The 21,421-nt window shown below is 36.6% G+C and overlaps 1 protein-coding gene and 1 pseudogene across 3 annotated transcripts in view; both read right to left on the bottom strand.

Annotated features, from left to right (window-relative positions):
- The window catches only part of MICU2 (mitochondrial calcium uptake 2), a 178,282-nt gene that overhangs the window by 15,203 nt on the left and 141,658 nt on the right, over positions 1 to 21,421 (bottom strand). For all 3 annotated transcript variants that reach the window (XM_027835253.1, XM_027835252.1, XM_027835251.1), the window contains exons 8-11: positions 9,537 to 9,634; positions 5,100 to 5,271; positions 4,330 to 4,438; positions 2,917 to 3,074 (exon numbers count right to left, since the gene is read on the bottom strand). In XM_027835253.1, coding sequence (XP_027691054.1) covers positions 2,917 to 3,074; positions 4,330 to 4,438; positions 5,100 to 5,271; positions 9,537 to 9,634 — 537 coding nt within the window. The remainder of the gene's footprint in view (positions 1 to 2,916; positions 3,075 to 4,329; positions 4,439 to 5,099; positions 5,272 to 9,536; positions 9,635 to 21,421) is intronic.
- Positions 8,965 to 9,230, bottom strand: LOC114054397 (annotated as a pseudogene).

The raw sequence follows: 21,421 nt of genomic DNA, 5'->3' as shown, positions 1-21,421 counted from the left end.
CACAGGTCTGATCATGTCACATTCCCCTTACCCCCAAACTCCAGTGACTCCCTACGGCCTATAGGATTAAATACCAAATGCTCTGTTTAGCATTCAAAGCCTTTTATAACCTAGCCCCCCCCTTTTTTTTTAGTAAGGCAATTGGCATTAAGTGACTTGCCCAAGCTAGTACGTGTCAAGTGTTTGGTCTGAGGCCAGATTTGAACTCAGGTTCTCCTCACTTGAGGGCCGGTGCTCTATCCACTGCGCCACCTAGCTGCCCTGCCTAGCCCCCTTTTACCTTTTCAGTCTTCTTATACCTTAGTCCCCAACATGTACTCTTCAGTCCAGTGACATTGGCCCCTGGCTGTTCCATGAACAAGACTCTCCATTTCTGGGCTCTGGGCATTTTCTCTGGCTGTCCCCCATTCCTGAAACACTCTTCCTCCTCCCCTGCAGCTACTGACCTCCCTGGCTTCTTTTAAGCCCCAACTTAAATCCCACTTCCTTTTTTTTAGTTATTTCCTATTTATCCTGTATACAGTTTGCTTTGTATATATTTGTTTACATATTGTCTCCCCCATTAGATTGTAGGTTCCTTGAGGTCAGGGACTTTGTCTTTTGCCTCTTTTTGTATGTTCAATGCTTAGAACAGTGCTTGGCACATAGTAGGTGCTTCAGAAAAATTACTGACTGAATGATCATTTGTCATCTTTGTAAAGATAATGAAAATATGTAAGCATGATTTTGCCAGTATACAAAAATAACAAAACAAAACAGCAATAACTTCCCTATCCAGGAAAGTTTTTAAAATAATATTATATAATATCCCTTTGTAAATCATGATTTTTAATTTTATATAGTTATATATTTACAATGATATTTTAATAATATTAGCTTAGTTATCAATTAATCAAATAGCATTTATAAGAATCTACCAGGTGTGGGGCAATGTTCTTGTCCTCAAGGAATATGGAGGAGACAACCTGCATATATACCTGCATAGGTATCTACAGAACACATCCAAAACAGATACCTTGGAGGAGAAAGCACTAGATGCTTGGTGGAGGTACAGTAGACCAGGAAAGGTCTTATGTAGAAGGTGGTACCTGAACTAATTAAGTCTTGACATAAATCAGAGATTCAAAGAGATAGAGATGAAGAAGAGAAGATTTTTAAGTATGGGGGACAGCCATGGCAAAGGCATGGAGATAGGAGATAGAATGCTCTGTCAGGAACAGCAAGAAGGCCAGTATGAGTGTGTTGAGAGAAGTAATGCATAAAAAGGCTGGAAAGGTAGGATGAGGTAAAAATGTGAAGAACTTTAAATTCAAATCAGAGTAATTTATATTTGATTCTGAAAGTAACAGGGAGTCACTGGATTTATTAAGAGACATATTGTACTTGTGCTTCAGGAAAATCACTTCGGTGGCTAGTGTGATATTGCATGCAATACGTGAGTCCTGAACAAGGGTGGTAGTTACATGAGAGGATGGCAACACATGTGAGAGATATTGAGGAGAAATGACAAGATATGACAACTCTTTGGAAATGTGGAGTGAGAGCAAGGAGTTTAGGATGACACCAAGGTTTTGAATCTGAATGATAAGAAGGATGGTGGTGCTCTGGATAGCGAGAAGGAAGTGTAGATGAAGACTGGTTTTTTGGGAAAAAGTTAATGACTTCTGTTTTGGACATGTCAAGTTTGAGATGCCTATTAGATATTGAGTCTGAAATGTCTAAAAGGCAGTTGGTGATGTGGAACTCAAAAGTAATACTTAGGCTGAATATATAGATTTGAGAGTCATCTGGACAGATATGATAACTGAACCCTTGGGAGGTCACCAAATAAGACAGAGGATAGAAGTGGACCCAGGACAGAGCCCTGGGGAATACCCACAGTTAACTGGCATGACATGGATGATAATCCAATAGAGGAGAATGAGAAGGAAAAATAGGTGGGAGGAGAAGCATGAAAGATCAGGTTCACAAAAAACTCAGAGACAGAGAATACAGAAGGAGAGGGAAGTCAACAGTGTCAAATACTGCAGAGAGGCTGAGAAAGATGAGGACTGAGAAAAAGACATTAGATTTGACAATTAAGATCTCACTGGTGACTTTGGAGAAAGGAGTTCAGTTGAGTAATGAGGTAGGAAGCAGATTCTAGAGGGTTTTGAAGAGAATAGGAAAAAAGACATAGAATGAAAGCTAGTGTAGACAGAAGGATCTAGTGAGATTTGGGCATATTTGTAGGTAGGAGGGCAGGAAGCAGTAAACAGGGAAAGAATGTAGATTAAAAAAAGATAAATCATTATAGTGGAGGCAATCTGCTGGAGAAGACAGGAAGGAGTGGGACCAAGGGGACATATAGAACAGAGGATGATTTCAGGGGGCTCATGAGCTTGGGTGGGGGAAAAATTACATTTTAATATTCACTATAATTGGTTTTCTCTGTAATCTTTTCTATCTTATTTTTTGCATTGTGGGGAGAGGTCCATAGGCTTCACCAGACTGCCAAAGGGGTCCATAATGCACATAAAAAAGTTAAAAATCTCTGTTGCAGAATGTTTGGACTTAGGGAAAAGAGCCACTTTTTTTTTTTCCAACCAGAGACTAGAATAAAGGAAGAGAAAGTTGGGGATATCAAAGGATTGTGTGATGAAGAGAAAGGGAAGAGAGTGAGCTCATTGAGAATGGGCTTGGTTTTCTTTATCAAGTATGAGACTCAGCTGAGAGGGCTGAGCAAGAAGACACTTTTGGAAGCTGAAGGAGAGAAAAGAAAGTTTGGAATAGCCACTGTGGGGAGTAAGATAGGGAATCAATGAAGAGGAATAAAAAGATTGCCTTGCTGCAATAAGGATTAGATAATATAAATTGAGATTAGATAACATAAATTTTATGTATTTGAAATTAAGGATAAAAACTGGCACTTGTTACCAATAAGCCTCGATGCATCCTGTTCTTTAAGACCCCAAGAAACTCTCCATGGCTAAGGCAATCATCACCATCTAAATCAAAGATCTTGAAGACGGTGTCCAAAATATTGTCTGAGAGCTCCTGGCCTGTTGCCACTTTCACAGCTCTCTTAAACTCCGCTATAAAAAGAAAACATAAAAGAACATTATATAGACCCCACAGGATTGGGGTGATACAACACAAGTGGAATTTAGTACCACCTCAGTGTTCAGTTAGCAACTTGAATTACATGGAAAGTCCAAACCAGTAATCTTGCAAATATGTCAAATCTCATTATTACAAATAGCATTGCAATGAAAATCTTGGCATGACAAGTGCTAGTATTTTAAATTTTCAACCACCGTGATGATCAAATTAGTTCCAACTGTAATTCACATGACAAAATTCTGATACATGTAGAAAATTTGAATAATACATTGGAAGGCACTGTACCTACACTCATATTTGCCCTATATAGGGCTGAACTTACTTCTACCTTTTGGATACTGCTCAATCCACTGCAACGACTAGAGCTAAGTAGCACATTGGGTAGAGTGTTAGACCTGGAATCAGCAAGACCTGAGTTCCAGCCTCAGATACTTACTAGCTATGGGACCCTGGGCATGTCATCCTCTATGCCTCTCTTTCCTCAACTGTAAAATTGGGATCATAATGACATCTACTGCCCAGGGTTGTTATGAAGATCAAATGAGGTAATATTTATAAAAGTGCATAGCAAAGTGCCTGGCACATAGTAGGTGTTTAATAAATGCTTACTGCCTCTCCTACTCTTTAATTCAATTCAGTTTGTGCAGTCATGTCCCATGCTTTGGACTGTGATTTCAAAAAGGAATACTCACAATGTAGATTTGTATTTAAAATGGTCAGTATAATAGTGATAAGATAGTTTCTTGCCATTTAAAATTAGTTTCAAACTAACTTTTATATATTCCCCCCTTTCGTTTTTAAGAAAAGTACAACCAAAATAAGTGAGAGATCTCTAAAAGAAAATGAATATGGTGCTGAAATAACAATGTTTTCAAAGATAATAAATTTTTATAACTGTATAAAGATAAAATTTAACGATATAGATAGAAATACAGATAACTACATCAGCAGTAAAGTACATTTTTTTTTTTTGTGAAACAATCAGGGTTAAGTGACTTGCCCAGGGTCACAGAGCTCTTAAGTGTCATGTGTCTGAGGCTGGACTTGAACTCAGGTCCTTCTGACTGCAAGGCCAGAGCTAGCCCCAGCAAAATACATTCTTACAAATTGGATTAAAAGGTCAGTATTTTGATAGGATGAGTTTGATTTTTGAGACGAATCATCTGGTTGAACTATAATTTAGAATGGCTTACAAAATAAAAATGTTCATGATTACATTTTACTTGCCTAGTTTGACAGGGCGATGAGCTAAACTAAACATTTCCATTGTGAATGAAAAGTCTTCCAAGTGAGTTGTAAACTGGCAAAATGACTTGAATTCTTCCAAACTAATATTCTAAAAAAAAAAGTTAGATTTATTGAATTTTTGTAAATAGGTTAAGAATTTTCAGGCTTAGGAACAAATATAATTCTGTATAAAGATACATCAAACAAGTAAAAGGTATAAAAAAGAAACTTATAGAAATATGGATCTCAGAGCTATTTTGAAAACTAAAGTGCTATGTAAATATAAGATCTAATTATAATTAAGTCTAATTCCTGTTATTTTTAATAACGCAGTGGTAGTACCACCAATTCAAATAAAGAAATAACATCCTTAGTTGCCAGAGAGACCATTAATTTCCATTTATATCTATTGCTTGCCTTCTCATTCCCCTTTCCCCACCCAATTGAGGATATTCTCATTTGCATGTACAGTTCATTGGATTTTAAAAGTCCAATTAAAATAGTACTTTAAAAAAGTCAACTTAGAGATTTGTTAAATTAGGCAGATGTCATATTTCTGACAAATAGACAAAAACATTTATATTTAAAAAGTAAATACATATGAACAATAATTTGAATTTAGGAAAAATATGGACAGAACTTTTGATTACTGTGATATTGATAAAGAACAAGTATAAAACCTGGATAACTTAAAAGGAAATCAGATAGAGAAATCAGTTTAATTGTGACTATTCCTTTTCTATCACATAAATAAGTACATGTACACCAACCTCTCCCGCCGACAACCTCTCTCTCACATTTTGCCAGTAAACATCTTTGTCCCCGGTGTCTGTGAAAAAGAGTAGCCATTCTGCAAAGTCTTCTTTCCTCATGAAGTTCAAACCTTTTGAAAACTGTAGGAATTCCATTTCCTGTACCTCTGTTTGCAGATTTTCCATAAATCTAAGCATTAAAATATAAAATTATAACATACAAGAAATATTGAGTTAGGTATTCAGTTTCAGTACTGAAATAAATTAGTTAAAATTACAGCTAAAGGATGCCACTAGTTGGGTATCCTCATGCCAATTCCTTATCTGGAAATAGAAGCCTGAACCAGATCATCTTTAAGGTCTCTTCAGGTACTAAATTCTATGAAAATGCTGTTATTCTGTTATTTTCCAGTGTTTCATTTAGTAATTATATTATCAGAGTGATTTCTAAGTCTTTGTGCACTTCTTTACGTACAATGCAATAAAAAAACCAAGATGATAAGAATAAATAAGTTACTTCTGACCCTGTATATCCTAAAAGTCAGTTTAAAAAAGCATTTTGCAAACAATGTAAAGACAATATAAATCTCTGAAAGATACATATTTTATATTTTAAAACGTTGCAATATTGATGTTTTCCCTATGTGAACATGACAAAATTGATGCGTAAATAGCACATTTTTCTACATTCCTTTGTTTACAGTTATAGGAACTAATTATCAGACCTGTGATTATTTCACTCCAATCTGTTTTATACAACTAAATCATGTCTAACAGCATGATACTACTCCATCCCATTTATATATCACGCTTTATTTCAGCCATTCCCTAACTAATAGACACCCTCCTAATTTCTAATTCTTTGTCACTAAAAAAAGAGCTACTATAAACATCTCTGCACATACCTTTTCCTGTTTTTTTTTTTTTTTTTTTTTTTTAAGGAGGGAGAATCTTAGACTAGTAATGGTACTGCCGAGTCAAAAGGTAAACACAATATAGTGACTATTTGAGCATAGTTCCAAATTCATTTCCAGAATGGCTGGACTAGTTCACAGCTCCAGGCATCAATGTCCTGGTTTTACTATAACCCCTTTCAAAACTGTCATTTGCCTCTGTTGTAATCTTTGTATGGGTATGACATTGTTTTAATTTGCTATGTGGCACAGAAGATAGAGCATGAGACCTGCAGTCAGGAAAGCCTGAGTTCAAATCCTGCCTCTGACACTTACTAGCTGTGTGACCTTGGACAAATCACCTCTCTGTATTTCAGTTTCCTTATTTGTAAAGTGGGGGCCTTAATAACACCTATCTCACAGAGCTGTTGCTAGGATCAAATGAAGTAACATCAACAAAGTGCTTTGCAAACCATAAAGTGCTATAAATACTAGCTATTATTATTATGTTTCTATTTGTGATATGGAACATTTTAAAGATATATTTGTTAGCTTGGATTTCTTCCTTTGAAAACTTCCTGTTCATTTCACTTTACAAGGTATCCATTGGGAAATAGCTCGTTTTTATATATTTGAATCAATTCCTCATATATCTTAGATTTGAGACCTTTTTCTTTTTCTCTTTTTTTTCTTCTTCTTCTTCCTTTTTTTTTTTTTTTTTTTGTGAGACAATTGGGGTTAAGTGACTTGCCCAGAGTTACACAGCTAGTAAGTGTTATGTGTCTGAGGCTGGATTTGAGCTCAGGTCCTCTCGACTCCAAGGCCGGTGCTCTATCCACTGTACCACCTAGCTGCCCCTTGAGACCTTTTTCAGAGAAACTTTCTGCAATAATTTTTCCCAATTAAAATGATTTTTCCCTACTTCAGATAGTCCCTCTTTTCCTGTAGGATGCAGCTTAAGTTTTCTCTTTTGTATGAAGCCTTTTCTCATCCCCCAACTGCTAGTGCCCTATCCCCCTACACTACCATGCATTTAGCTATTTTGTGTATGGGTGCGTATGTACACACATATCCATGTATTTATTAGCTTCATATATACTGTATATATTTTTATATGTACTGTTTGTCTCCCTCATTGGAATGCAAGCCCATTTTGAGTAGGGATTATTTAATTCTTTGTACTTGTATCCTCAATACCTAGCACATAGTAGGTGTTTAGTAAACTGAGGCAAAGCTCCAAGCAGGTATCAATCTATTAGGGAGACTAGTGGGCCCTAATCGTCTGGATCTAAGACTCTCCTCTGCAATCATGGATCCCTCTGCTTGGACTCTTCAAGTTTTTATAGACATTGAGAGATTACTAAAAATAGCATGAGGTAGTACAAGCCATGACTGGTCAATTCCAGAAGTGGAGCCTCTCCAATTGGCCAATCACCAGTGTTTAGTCACCAGAGCTCTGGGACTTTTTACAAGTAGTTATAAACATTAGGTGTTAAAAAACAGAGAAAATAGGGAAACTGTGGTTTTTTTAGAACACAGTTCTCAGAGTACATTACAGGAGTGGGGTAGAGCAAGAATAATACACAAGTTAATATAAATCTTTGTTAACAAGCCTAAATAATGCAGTATAACTCTATCCTAAAAATCAATTAAAAGCACTATAATAATCAATACATAGTGGATTAATTAATTCTAACTTATATAACTCCTATTCTAACAGTCTTAACTAAGTCAAACTTAATTCTATCCTACCTTACACAATCATTGATGCCCATAAAATCACAATGAACTGATCAAATTGAGCAGAGGTATCAAAATTATTCTCATACCTCCAGGCAACATACATGAAATATAGTGCTGTGGTGATTTACTGGCAACCTGAAATCATAACTAAATGTCAAGAATACACTTAAAACAATTATGTCTGCATAACACCAATTTTTTTCTTTTGAGGGGGAGGCAACTGAGGTTAAGTGACTGGCTCAGGGTCACACAGCTAACGTCTGAGGCTGAATTTGAACTCAGGTCTGCCCGACTTCAGGGCTGGTGTTCTATCCACTGTGCCACCTTCGTGCCCCATAATACCAATCTTAATGTACACTTCTGGAACTGTAAAATGGACCATAAGAGATTTGGAAAGTATCCTAACAAAAACCAGTTAAAAATATAGGGACTAGTACCCTAGTACTAGATGAACACATCCTTGTCAAAAAGGAAACAGATAGACATTTTAGGAGCATGTCAAAACAGTCAAAAGATAAATATTTTTAGAATAAAAAGACCATTTCAAGCAATAGTAAAGGGTGATAACTGGTGAACACCATTAGATTTGTTGAATGCAACTGAAACCTATATGAAACCCATCAAAAACAATGAAAATAAGATAATAAGAACTGACTTCTTCAAGATTTACAAATAGCTTTACATTTTTCATTTGAGCCTCATAATAACCCTGAGTTAGGTATTATGTATATTATTATTCTCATTTTATGGGAAACTAAGACAGAAGTTAAGTACTTTGACCATGGTCACAGATAACAGGAGCTGAAGGTAGGATCTGAACTTGGGTTTTCAAGACTCATAGTACATGACTCTATCAACTACATTGCTTGGTATGTCAGATAAAGTTTTGGTTTTACATTATTCATATAGAAGCTATTTTCTGCATTAATATACTACTTGCACAAAAATGAAAAAATACTGATTACCTACTGCCAGATTTTTTTATCTTGCTGTACTAATAATTTTCATTACAGGTGAACTTTGCTGAAAGCAAGAGTTGTATTCCTGAAAAGTCAGTATAAATTAAAGTTGTATCCATTCATGCATTTTAGGAATTGACTGTTTAAAGGAACACAATTTACATATAACAGCCCCCTGATAGTTCTGTTTTGGTTTTACTTTATATATATATACATGCATATAAGATTTTCTTAAAGCAGAGAATACATAATTCACTTTTTTCCCCCCCTACATTTTTATACAGGTGGAACATTGAATTATTCCTTCACTTCAGCTCCTTCACAGCCAAACCAGGAGGCAGGAACTGTTTAAGTTTCTCTGCCTTCTCTTTGTCTGTGATGACCAGTGTGTACAGGTATCTGCTGCAGCGAACCTTAAACTTCACATTGTCCTTGTTTTTCTCGATCTTGACAGATTTGGCATCTTTTTACCTGGCTGTCAGCGAGAAGTCTTTTATTTCCTCAATTTTTTGGGGGATGGCGGTGGTGGCGGGACGAGGAGCAGTGCATGGCATGAGAGGTCGCGCCACAGGAGAGATACTACATATTCATTTTTGACATTACTTTTTGAAGTGCTATGGTTTTTTAAAAATAGATTTTTTTTGTCACAAGGATTACTACATTCATGAATTTGATATTGTAGCTTTATACTTCATAGACTGAATTCTTAGAGACAAGTGCTATATAAATCTGCAAATATTATTTCATAGTACTGTAGTTTTACTAGTGGGTAACTAAAGTAGATATAGTCATTTATTTACTTATTTAAAATATTGATAACATTATGTTTTATAACTAAAAGTCTCTTTACAGATACAAACCTTCGAAATTCTTTATAATGAAGTTTCTTTTTTCCTTCTTTTCCGAAGAAATATACCTGAAGAGTGGTATTAATTCCAGAATCTTCCTCTTTTGGTTCCTATAAAACCAAATTACTCATTTTTTATTAATTATGAATGCAAACTATTTTACAACTTCAAGTTAATTAAACAAGCATTTACAAAGCATCAAGTATATGAACAGTATTGCGCTTAAATGAAACACTCCCTGATCACAAAGAGTTTATATTCCTTCCATCATTCCATAGTGTGTGTGTGTGTGTGTGTGTGTGTGTGTGTGTGTGTGTGTGTTAGGTTGGGGAGAGGGGTGGGGATAACAATGAACATTCCTATAGGAATACAGCCTGGTTCTGAGATTTCATTGGTATAGAGTTTCTCTCTCTCTCTCCTCTCTCCTCTCTGTCTCTGTCTCTGTCTCTGTCTCTGTCTCTGGCTCCTAGCCAATCTATAGTCTTAAAGACTAACTAGAAGAGTGGCCAGAGGTGGGACTTGAACCCCACTGGAGGCTGACCATCTGTCCACTCCACCACTGCCACCTGCTCACATTCCTATAGCATGTTTAAAGTTGGCAAAGTGCTTTCCTTATAACAACTTCTGGGGCAGTAATGTGAGTATTACTATTCCAATATTACATGAAGAAATGAAGGCCCTACTAGATAAATCTTGATCTCTAAGAAAACAGCAAGGCAATTGATCAGTTTTTATGGAATGCCAAAGAACATTCAAATCAACAAGCATTTATTAAGCACCTCCTAGTGTCAGGCACTGGTGATACAATTAAAATGAAAGAAACAAGTACACACATCAGAGTACACGGAGAATGAATACATACATGGATGAAACAAAGTAGTTATATACAAGTTAGTTTGGTAGAGAGGGCACTAGCTGTTGGAGGATCAGGAAAGAAGATTTATGTAGAAAGTAGTGCTTGAGTTGCATTTTAAAAGAAGAGTGGGACTCTAAGAGACAGACAAAGGTAAGAAGGAACTGCATTCTGGGTATGGAGATGGCAAGTGTAAAAGCAGAGATGGGAGACAGAGTTTTTTCTGTGAGGAGAAGACAGAAGGCCAGTTTGGCTGAATCAAAGAATGTGGGTGGAAGGAGTGATGCTAACAAGGCTGTTAAGATAGGATGGGGACAGGCTGTAGAGGATTTTAAAAATCAAACATTTAAGTTTACATGTTATCCTGGAGATACATGTGAAGTCACTGGATTTAGCCAAGTAGGGGAGTCACATGGTCACATCTGAAATTAAGGAAAATTACTTTGGTAGCAGGGTCTACATTCTAGAACAAAAAGATCGTAAAGATAGGTGGACAGGCGAATTAGCAGTCAGTTGCTCTAATCTAGATGAGAAGTGATAAAGTCCTGAACTAAGGTGATAGCTATATGAGTGCAGAGGAGTCACCTGGAAAGATGTGGAGGTAGAAACAACAGGAGTAGGCAATTGATTAGATACATGGAGTGAGGAAGAGTGAGGAGTTGCAGATAACTCTGATATTATAAACCTGAGATATTGGAAGGATGATGGTGCCTTCAAAAGAAACAGGGTGATTTGGAATTAGAGTGTGTTCTGGTGAGGCCAGGGAGAAATTCATTTTGAAATGTCCAATAGGCAGTTGGTAATATATGACTAAAGCTCGGGGAAGGAACAATTTGGATATGCAGATTAGGGTCATTAACACAGAGGTGACTCATTAACGCAGAGGTGACAATTAAACACATGGGAACTAACTGGTCAGCTGACACGTATGTCTAAAATGCTTTTGATCAATGTTCCTTATATACATATGGATTTATTTAAAAGCTTTAGCAAGCTTTTCCATTTCTGTAGAAATCATTTCAGAATATTTTCAATATAGGACAACTGAGTTAGACTTTCTGATTCTTACATGTAGTCTGTTCCCCTCATCTACTTTTCTATTTTTAAATCAGTACCAAATAATTTTTAACAATTATGGTATAATTTGAGGTCCAGAAGTGTGACTTCTCTTTCATTTCTCCTTTTTTATTTTCTTTTAAAAAATTTCCCATGAGGTTTAGATCTTTTGTTTCTCTGGATGAATTTTATTATTTTGTCTAGTTCTATAATCTACTGGTAGTCTGATGGATATAGTACTAAATCTATAAACTGATTTAAGTAGTGTCTTAATTTTTACATTAGTATAGCTCAGCCATAAGCTATCATTACACATTCTATGATAAGCAACTATTTCTATCAAATGTTTTGTAATTGCATTTATATGTCATAGTGGACTGACTCCAAGATATTTTATGCCTTTTGCAGTTTTTTTGTAGCCTACAACTTTGCTGACACTACTAATGATCTCATAGTATTTTTGCTGATATATAGTTTCCAGAACCACATCAAATAACACTGGCGACAGTAGGCGTCCTTATTTATTGGGAAAGGTTCTAGTGTACCCCCATTGCAGATGAGGCTTGCTTTTGGTTTGATAGATATATTTTATGATATTAAATAATGTTCATCACTGCCCAGGGTTGTTAGTGTAAATGAGTGTTGTATTTTGTCAAAAGCTTTTTCTGCAACTATTGAGATAATAATATAGTTTTGAATGTTCTTTTAAAAATAAGATTAATTATGTTGGTTATTTTCCTACTGTTGAATCACCTTTGTATCCCTGGTATAAATCTAACTTGGTGATGATGAATAATTTCTTGGATCACTGTAGTCTGTTTAACAGGATTTTATTTAAGTGTTTTGAATTGACATTCGTGAATGATACTGATCGCTAGTTCTTTTCTGTGCTTTATCTTCACTTGGTTTAGGCTCTAGGACTACTTTTGTCTCATAAAAGAATCTGGTTGAGTGCTTTCTAAATTGAGAAACAATTTTTTAGAATAATTTGAGTAGTATTGGTACTAACTTTTCTTTAAAAATCTGAAAGAATTTTCCTATGAATCCATCTGTCTTTTATATTTCTTTACAATATCTTTGTGCCCTAATACATGGTTGATTTTTGTAAAAGTTCCATGTGGTTCTGAAAAATAAATGTATTTTGTAGCAGTGTCATTTAAAAGATGTCATAAATTTTTTACCTCTAGTTTCTCCAGTAATTTGTTTATTTCTACTCCCCCCCCTTTTTTATATTTGTCCAAAACTAAGACAGGGACATTAAAATCTCTTCCCACTACTGTATTATTGTCACTCCTGGATTACTGTCTATGTCTTCTTGTAGTTCAGCTAATTTTTCCTTTATGAATTTGGAAGCATATGAATTTGGAGGGATTTGGAGCATATAAGTTTAATTGATTTAGATTTGTTGTCTATGGTTCCTTTTATCATAATGTTTCCTTGTTTACTTCTTTCTATGTTGTGAATGTTTGTTCCTACTTTGACAGCATGATTGTAATTCTTGCTTCTTTTGGAATCACCTGTTACAAAATAAACTTTGTTCCAGCTACTCATTTTATTTTATGTTTCATTTTGTAGGTGTGTTTCTTGAAAGCAACAGACTGTAAGGTTTTGTTTTCTTATCCATTCTGTCACTCTTTTTTATTTTAATGGATGGATAAATCCATTCATATTTAAAGTCATATGAGTCAGGTTGATATTTTTCTTCATATGTCTATAATAAATTTTCCCAAAAATTATGATATTTTTCCTCTTCCTCTGTAAACACATTATTTTGTTTCTTATTTTTACTTAATCTACCTTAAGGTAACTTCATTTTCATCAGCTCTCTTCCCCCTATTTTCAAGCTATAACTCCTTTCTCTTGCTACCCTTTTCGCTAGTTTTAGGGTTTAGCTTAACTAATAAGTTCCTTTTATCTAGTTATTTAATTTTCCCCTCTTTTTCCCCCCACAGATAAGTATTCAAGTAAAATCTCCTTTCTTATCTTTCCCTTAAACTTGTTTTGTTAGCTTAAAAATATTTTTTTAAAAAATATTTCTTTCTCTCATTGTGTTCATTATTTGTCCTCCCTTTCTCTCTATACTAGACTTTAATTTTTTGAATTATGGCTCTTACATTTATTTATTCCTTCTTTAGTTTCGATATTCCTCGTGGAATTAGCTTCTAAGGTAGGTATTTTGGGACCCCTCTTCTAAGCAGTTTCTATATTATTATCTTGTAGATCATTCCCCTTGGCTCTCTTTTTCTGTTGTCAATCAATCATTAAATATTTATTAAGTGCCTACTATGTGCCAGGCACTGTGTTAAGCCCTGGAGATACAAAAAAATGGTACCTGCCCTCAAGAAGCTTACAATCTAATGGGGGAGACAACATGAAAACAAATATATACAGAACAAGCTATATATAGGATAAATAGAAAGTAATTAACAGAATAAAGGCATTAGAATTAAGAGGTGTTGGGGAAAGCTTCCAGTAAAAGAAAGGATTTTAGTTGGAACTTCAAGAGAGCCAGGGAGGTCAGTAGTAAGAGTGGAAGAGGGAGAATGTTCCAGGCAAAGGGGACAGCTAGAGATATGCCCAGAGCTGAGAAATGGAGTGTCTTATTCATGCCAGGAGGTCAGTGTCATTGTATTGAAGAGTACATGGCAGGGAGTAAGGGGTAAGAAGACTGCAAAAGTAGGAGACAGCTAGGTAATGAAAAACCAGACATGTTGTATTTGATCCTGGGAGTGATAGGGAGCCAATGGAGTTTAATGAGTAGGGGAGGTGCCATGACCAGACCTTCACTTTAGGAAAATCACTTTAGTGGCTTAACAGAGGATACACTGGAGTAAGTTGAGAATTGAGGTAGGCCCACTCACCAGCAGGCTATTACAATAGTCTAGGCTTAAGGTGATGAAGGCTTGCACTAGAGTGGTGGCAATATTATAGGAGAGAAAGGAGTGAATTTGAGAGATGTTGCAAAGGTGAAATCAACAGATCTCGGCAACAGATTGGATTGGGGAGGGGTAGGTGAGAGCTAGTGAGAAATCCAGAATGTGAACTTGAGATTTTGAACCTAAATGATTAGGATGATGTTGCCTTCTATAGTAATAAGGAAGGTATGGGGGTGGTGAGGGGGGAGAATTTAGGGGGGAAGGTAAGGAGTTCTGTATTACTTATGTTTTGTTTAAGATGTTTACTGGATATCCAATTTGAGATGCTTGAAAGGCAGTTGGAGTTGTGAGACTGGAGGTCAGCAGAAAGTTTCAGGCAGGATAGGTAGATTTGAATCAATAGCATAGGGATGGTAATTAAATCCATGGGAACTGATGAGATCACTAAGCAGTTCAGAAGGAGAAGAGCAGAGGGCCAAGGACAGAAACCTAAGAGACACCTCCAGTTAGAGGGTGTGACCTAGAAGAAGATCAAGCAAAGGAGACAGAGAAGGAATGGTCACAGAGGTAAGAATGAGAACAAGGAAAAAGTGGTGTCCTGAAAACCTAGAGAGAAAAGAAATCAAGGAGGAGAGAGTGATCAATAATGTCAAAGACTGCAGAGAAGTCAAGAAGAATGAGGACAGTATAAAGGCAATTGGATGTGGCAGCTATGATATTATTAGTAACCTTAGAAAGTAGTTTTGGTTTGAATGATAAGGTTCGAAGCCAGATTGTAAGGGGTTAAGAAAATAGTGGGAGGACAGAAAGTAAAGATATCTATTGTAGATGGTCTTTTTGAGTTTAGCTACAAAGGGCAGAAGAGATATAGGACATTAGTTAGTGGGGATTGGAAGGACCAAGTTTTTTAGGATGGGGGAGACTTGGTCAAATTTGTAGACAGAAGGTAATGAACTAGTGGAAGGGAGAGATTGAAACTAAGTGACAGTGTGGGCATGACAGTGAGGGCCATCTGCTGGAGGAAACGGGATGGAACGGGATTACTTGAACAAGCAGAGGGGTTAGCAAGAAGGCCACTTCATCACGTGAGATGGAGTGAAGGAGATTAGTGGTAGAAGGCATCTGAATGATAGGAGATGAAGAAGAGGGCAGAAAAGGAAGCTCATGGTAAATGGTCTCAACTTTTTCTGTAAAATATGAGGCCTGAGAGAGTGGGGAGCCATGGGAGGTTTAAGGAGAGATGAAAAGGTTTGGAAGCGCCACTGTGGAGAGTGGGAGAGTGAGTTGATGAGTGAGGTATTACTATACCTTAGGAGCAGTGAGGGCCCAGTTGAGTTTGTGTAACATAAAATTGTTGTGGACCCAGTCAGAATGGCTATATAATTTTCTCCATCTTTATTCAACAGCACATGTATAGGAGTGAAGGTGGAGAATGATGAGAGTGATCCAAGGCTGAGCCTTGGGTTGGGCAAAATCAGCAATATAAGGGGGTTAAGGATTAAAGAGACAAGCTCAGTGTGGAGTTAAAGAAGTTTGCCAATGGGTTAAGATGGGGAAAAGAGGAATGAGTGGTTAGTGCAAGGGAGATGGCCTGGGAAAGAATTGAGGGGTCAAGGAATTGGATGTCACAATATGTATGAAGAGCAGGATTTCTTAAGGGAAGACAGAGAGAAAGATGAAAAGTCAATAGATTATGGTTAGATAGGGGATTTTGTAATTCTTGAACATAGATGTGGTCCATTTGTAGGTGATGGCAAGATCAAGGGTATGACCATCTTTGTGGGTGGGTGAGGTGGGGTGAAGGAGTAGGACACGGGAAATGAGCAGGTTGAAGAATTGATCAGTTAGGGTGTTTGAGAGAGAGAGAGGGTCAATATACATGCTGAAGTCTCCCAGTTTGAGGGTGGGAGTTGAGAAGGAGAAAAAAAATTATACACCAAGTATTAAACTCATTGAGGAAGGAATGGGAGTTACCAGAAGTTCTTCAGAATTTTGATTGAATGGTAGATATGAATTACATGAATCTCAAAGGAAGAGAGGTTACTGAGTGATGGCAATCGGGGGAGAACCTGGAAATGACAATGGAGAGCAAGGTGTATTCCAACTCCTCTATCTCAGTGAGCTGAGAATAAGTGAAGGTATAGCCAGTACTGGAAAGGGTGGCCAGGGAGGCTGTGTCATCTGGGGAGAAGCCAGGTTTCAGTGATTGCTAGTAGATAGATAGAGCGGGAATGGAAAAGGTTTAAGATGAAGTGAAGTTTGTTTCCTATGGAACAAGTATTCCAGAAGGTACAATGGAAGTGACATTTGGTTGAAACTTTGGAGGGTTCAAGGGGATGGAAATGAGGAACTGGGCAGTAAGGGCATGGGGAATATGGTTTGGATGATGATCTATCTGCAAGAGTTCAGGGTCACTGGAATGTGAGGCGCATGTCCAGGTGTGAGAATGTTCATCACTGAGTAAAGGGCATCACTCTTCTTCCCAATGGAGTTTGGAGATTGGGTTGGAAGTGCACCCTTTCCCAAATCCCCCATTGTCCTGTAGGCTTCTTTTTGAAAAATTACAGGAGTTACTTTTCCTTCATTATTAACCTTTGACTTGATAACTCTTTTAATCTTTTTCTCCTCCTTCCTTCTGTGCATCTTCTCATTCTGCCACTTAGTCCTACAAAACATTGATTCACTTGCAGGCACAGTGTTGCAAGATTTAGTCCATTATGTTTCATCTCTGTTTCTACCATCACTTCTATTTGACTTTTGCTTTTACCTTTGTTTCCTTGTGTACTTTCATTTATTTATTTACTTTTTTTGTGAGGCAATTGGGGTTAAGTGACTTGCCCAGAGTCACACAGCCAGTGAGTGTTACATGTCTGAGGCCAGATTTGAACTCAGGTCCTCCTGACTCTAGGGCCAGTGCTCTATCCACTGAGACACCAGCTGCCCTGCCTTGTATACTTTTAGAAAGAAATCTCTTTAACGATCTTTCTGTTGTTATTTCATTGTTGTCCTTGGCTGCTACATTTGTTTATCTTTCTGGTATTTCTGTTATATAGGGATATTTGAAAAGCAAATAATTTGCTTAGGTCTGGTGTTCTTATTATATATATATATATATATATGTGTATATATATATATATACATATATATATATATATATATTTTTGCAATTGGGGTTAAGTGACTTGCCCAGGGTCACACAGCTAATAAGTGTCAAGTGTTTGGTCTGAGGCCAGATTTGAACTCAGGTCCTCCTGACTTCAGGGCTGGTGCTCTATCCACTGTGCCACCTAGCTGCCCCATCTGGTGTTCTTTGTAGTAATGCTTCAAATGCCTTTTTTTTTTTGTTAATTGAACTTTCAACTTTTTTTCATCATTGGCTATGCTAGGTATGTCACTTTGGATTGCATTTTGAACTCCTTTGTTCTTTGCAACACATTATTACATTCCTTCCTCTGGTTTCTATGTGTGGTAGGCACACAATGGTCCTGTGTTATTCAAATTCCTTTTTGTTATTAATAGCTTTCTAGTTGGTTTATCTGCTTATGCTCAAGGGCTTTAACTGTGTTTTCTTCCGCCCAAGATCTTTGGTAATTTGTTTCCTTTTTTTCTCTATTGCTCATTTTCTGACTCCTTCCTTGTGGTTTTCCTGCTGGTTGCATCTGAAATCCATGTCAACTTCCTCCCATTTTGGACAACTCATATTCCACTAGCCTCAGTCTCGGCTCCAAGTGACTTCTAGGGGAACAGGACTGGCCACAACTGGCCACCCTTTGCTTCATGAAAACCTGGTGGATCCATGTACACTCTGGTGTACATGTTCATTTGTTGTGAAGAGTACTCATGGGGCAGAGAAAGATGCCACATTCAGAGTAACCTGTTTTCTGCATTACTGGGAGAAGTGAGGTGGGATGGGCAGAGTTGAGTTCTACTGTAAGTTTGTGGATGAGTTTATGCAGCCCTGCTAGAGCACGGTGGGGGAAAGGATAGCCTTCTCTGCTGTTAGTTCATTGGATTTTAACCTCTTTGGGATTCTTGGTGTCTTAGACCATGAAGACAGCTGAAACGGTTTTATCTCTTGCACCTAATTCTTATTTTGGAGATATTTTAGAGGTTGTCAGGATCAGAGAAAACATTGTCCTCAATCTTGTGGGTCATGTGATCTTTATTATTTTGAATGGGATTTCTCTATAATTTCCTCTTGATTTTTGTTATTATATAAAATGCTGATGACTTTTGCAAATTTTACTTTGCATCCTGATATATTTATGAAACTATTGTTTCAATTAATTTCTTTGCTGCTTCTCTCATGTTTTCAAGTGAACCAATATGTCATTGACAAATGGGGGTAATTTTATCTCCTCTCTGCTGATTAACCTGTGATTTTTCTCTTATCTAACTGCTATCATCAGTATTTCTAGGACTGTGTTTTAATGGGAAAGGGGAGCATCCTATTTTTAATCTTTGAATATACTGATGCTTCTAGTTTTTCCCTTACAAAATTATACTAGCTATTGGCTTTAGATATATACTCATCATTTAAAATGGCCTTTTCATGCTTAGGCTTTTTACAATTTTTAACTCTGGTTTTTTTTTTGAATACCCAGTGCACTGTACAGTGCCTGAGACACAGTAGATACTTAATAAATGTTTATTGACTGACTGTATCTGTTGAAACAATCATGTGGTTTGGGTTGTTTTTATGTGAATTATTTTCCTAATATTGGATATAATAGCTTGTTAATTATTTTCCTAATATAATGTTCTGTGTTAATTATTTTCCAGTTGTTGATTCATCCTTGCATCCTTGGTATAAATACAACACATTAAATAATCTTTTACATAGATTGCTATAATCTTTTTTTGTTAGAATTATATTTATATTTTCTTGCACTGATATTCATTTGTGAGGCTATATGGAATAGTGGACAGAGAGCTGTTTTCAGAGTCATCTGGTTCTTCCCTTTCCTCATACAAATGTGTTATCGTACAAAATATTTCCTTTGCTCTCCCCACCATCCAATCTTTTAGCTTAAGTAGCAATGTTTTCTGGAAAACTTTTCAGGAAGATTTAATTTACTTTGTGTTGTTACTTATTTCTATCTCCTTCTACCTCCTTTCTATTATGAATTGTACTTCCCCATGTATGGGCTACACTCTCTCATGTTCCTTCCTCAGTCTTTCCATTTCCTCATATTAGGTAGAAATTCTCAAGAACCATATCTGAAGCCCCCTCCTCCATCTCATTTATTTGTAGATCTTACCTCATCTCCCCTTCTTCTTGTTTATTTACTTTAGGTGGAGCCTGAGACATATCCAGAAATACCAATTCATGAACGAACCAGTGAAGAGTGGAGGGAGTCACTCTGTAACCTGAGTCAGTTATATTTCCTGCCATGACAACTAAATCCTCTCCTAAGGCCTGGAATCCTATTTCTGGATCCATGTTTGCCCAACTTCCCTAAGTACTGACTACTTCTGGTGATTCATGTCTCCTCTCCTGTGATAAGATTCAGTCCTGAGAAAAAAGGACAACCTTGCTCAGAGAACATTTTCTCCTACTGTGGATCATTCCCTCAGCTGAAGGCTCCTGTTTCTTACCAAAGACATATACTCACCTCACTCTTTCTTCTCCCCAGGGAGGATATTCTTTAATGGCGTCTTTTCATTTCTTTATCTAGGGCAATATGCCTTGTCTCCCGTGATAGTCCCTTGTCTCTACTTTCTTACCTCACTGTCCCCTTAAGTTTACTGAGAGAGTTATCCCTTTCTGCTCACCTCCAGACCAAATGGGAGTGCATCTCCAACTCTTTTCCCTGTCTCCTGCCTTTTCTCTCCCCACTCAAGTGACTTCCCAAAAGACACTGATTCATTATTAAAGGAGGATAGGATTTAGTTCATGGAATATTAATTCAGTTCTTCCAACCTCCTTTGACTCTTTAAGATTCTTTTAAATCTAGCCTCTTGGATACTTTTTATTCCTTGATGATCCCTCTGGTTTTTAAAAAGTAATCAGTTGTTAAAATTTCTTTTTATTCTTTAAACAATAGCCTAGAAACATGATAGCAATGATTTCATTGCTTAGTCATTTCTGGATAATTGTACTTGTTTATCTGTCTTGTATTTCTATTGTTTGGAGTGTTTGCAAGTAGAATAGTCTGCTCATGTGTTGCCCTGTTCCGAATTCCCCCTAAGGAATGCTTCAAATGTCCTTTGTTGAAGGTCTGTCTTTTTTTTATGGAATAACAACAACAAAAACAACTAGCATTTATGTAACACTTTAAGGTTTGAAAAAGTGCTTTATAAAATTATCCAACTTTATCCTCAAAATAACCTTGCAAAGTAGGTGCTATTATCTCCATTTTACAGAAGAGGAAATTGAGGGAGACAGACTTGCCCAGGGTCATATAGCTAGTACGTGTCTAAGGCAGGATTAAGTTCAGTTTTTCCAAATGTTATTTTAGGCTGCATCTTGAGTTCTTTTGCTTTTTGGAAAAGTGTATTTCAATCTTTTCTCTGATTTCTCATGGCTGTGGAGCAATCCTGGGCTATCTGAATTGATGTTGCATCTTAAGATCTTTCTCTCAGATGCTTTAAAAATTTGTTTGGCATTTTAATTCTGAAATTTAATTACTATATGACTTGGAGTTTCAATCAGAGGGTTTTTCTCTGATATGAATTTGATCAAGCATCATTTTCTTATCTGTATAAAAACATTCTGGGCAGTTTTCTTCTATTATTGACTGCTACTATTCTCATTTCAGAATTTATCATGTTCCACTGTGAGATGTCTGATTTTTAAGTTCTCTCTGCATATCTGTCCCCATATATGCTTTCACTTGTATAAAATTTATGTGTGCTTTCAAAATTGCTTTTGCTTCTCTTCTGCCAAATTTACTTCTACTTTTGTATTTGAGTTCCAAATCTGCCATTCTCTTTTTCAGAGTTTTTACTACTTTGTTATTGTTTTTATTAGGTTTAGGAGCTGATTTCTGACATAATTTCCATGCTAAAACCTTCTTTTAGAAGTTTTATGGATTTTTTAAACCATTCTGGAGTTTTTTTTTTTACTGTTATTCCTTGATCTTTGGGGAATCTGCCAATTATCTCTCATT

This window comes from Vombatus ursinus, unplaced genomic scaffold, assembly GCF_900497805.2.
Source record: "Vombatus ursinus unplaced genomic scaffold, bare-nosed wombat genome assembly UNPS02014813.1, whole genome shotgun sequence".
In the NCBI taxonomy this organism is placed as follows: domain Eukaryota; kingdom Metazoa; phylum Chordata; class Mammalia; order Diprotodontia; family Vombatidae; genus Vombatus; species Vombatus ursinus.
The sequence above is the reverse complement of the archived record's forward strand: the minus strand, read 5'-3'. Positions and strand labels throughout refer to the sequence as shown.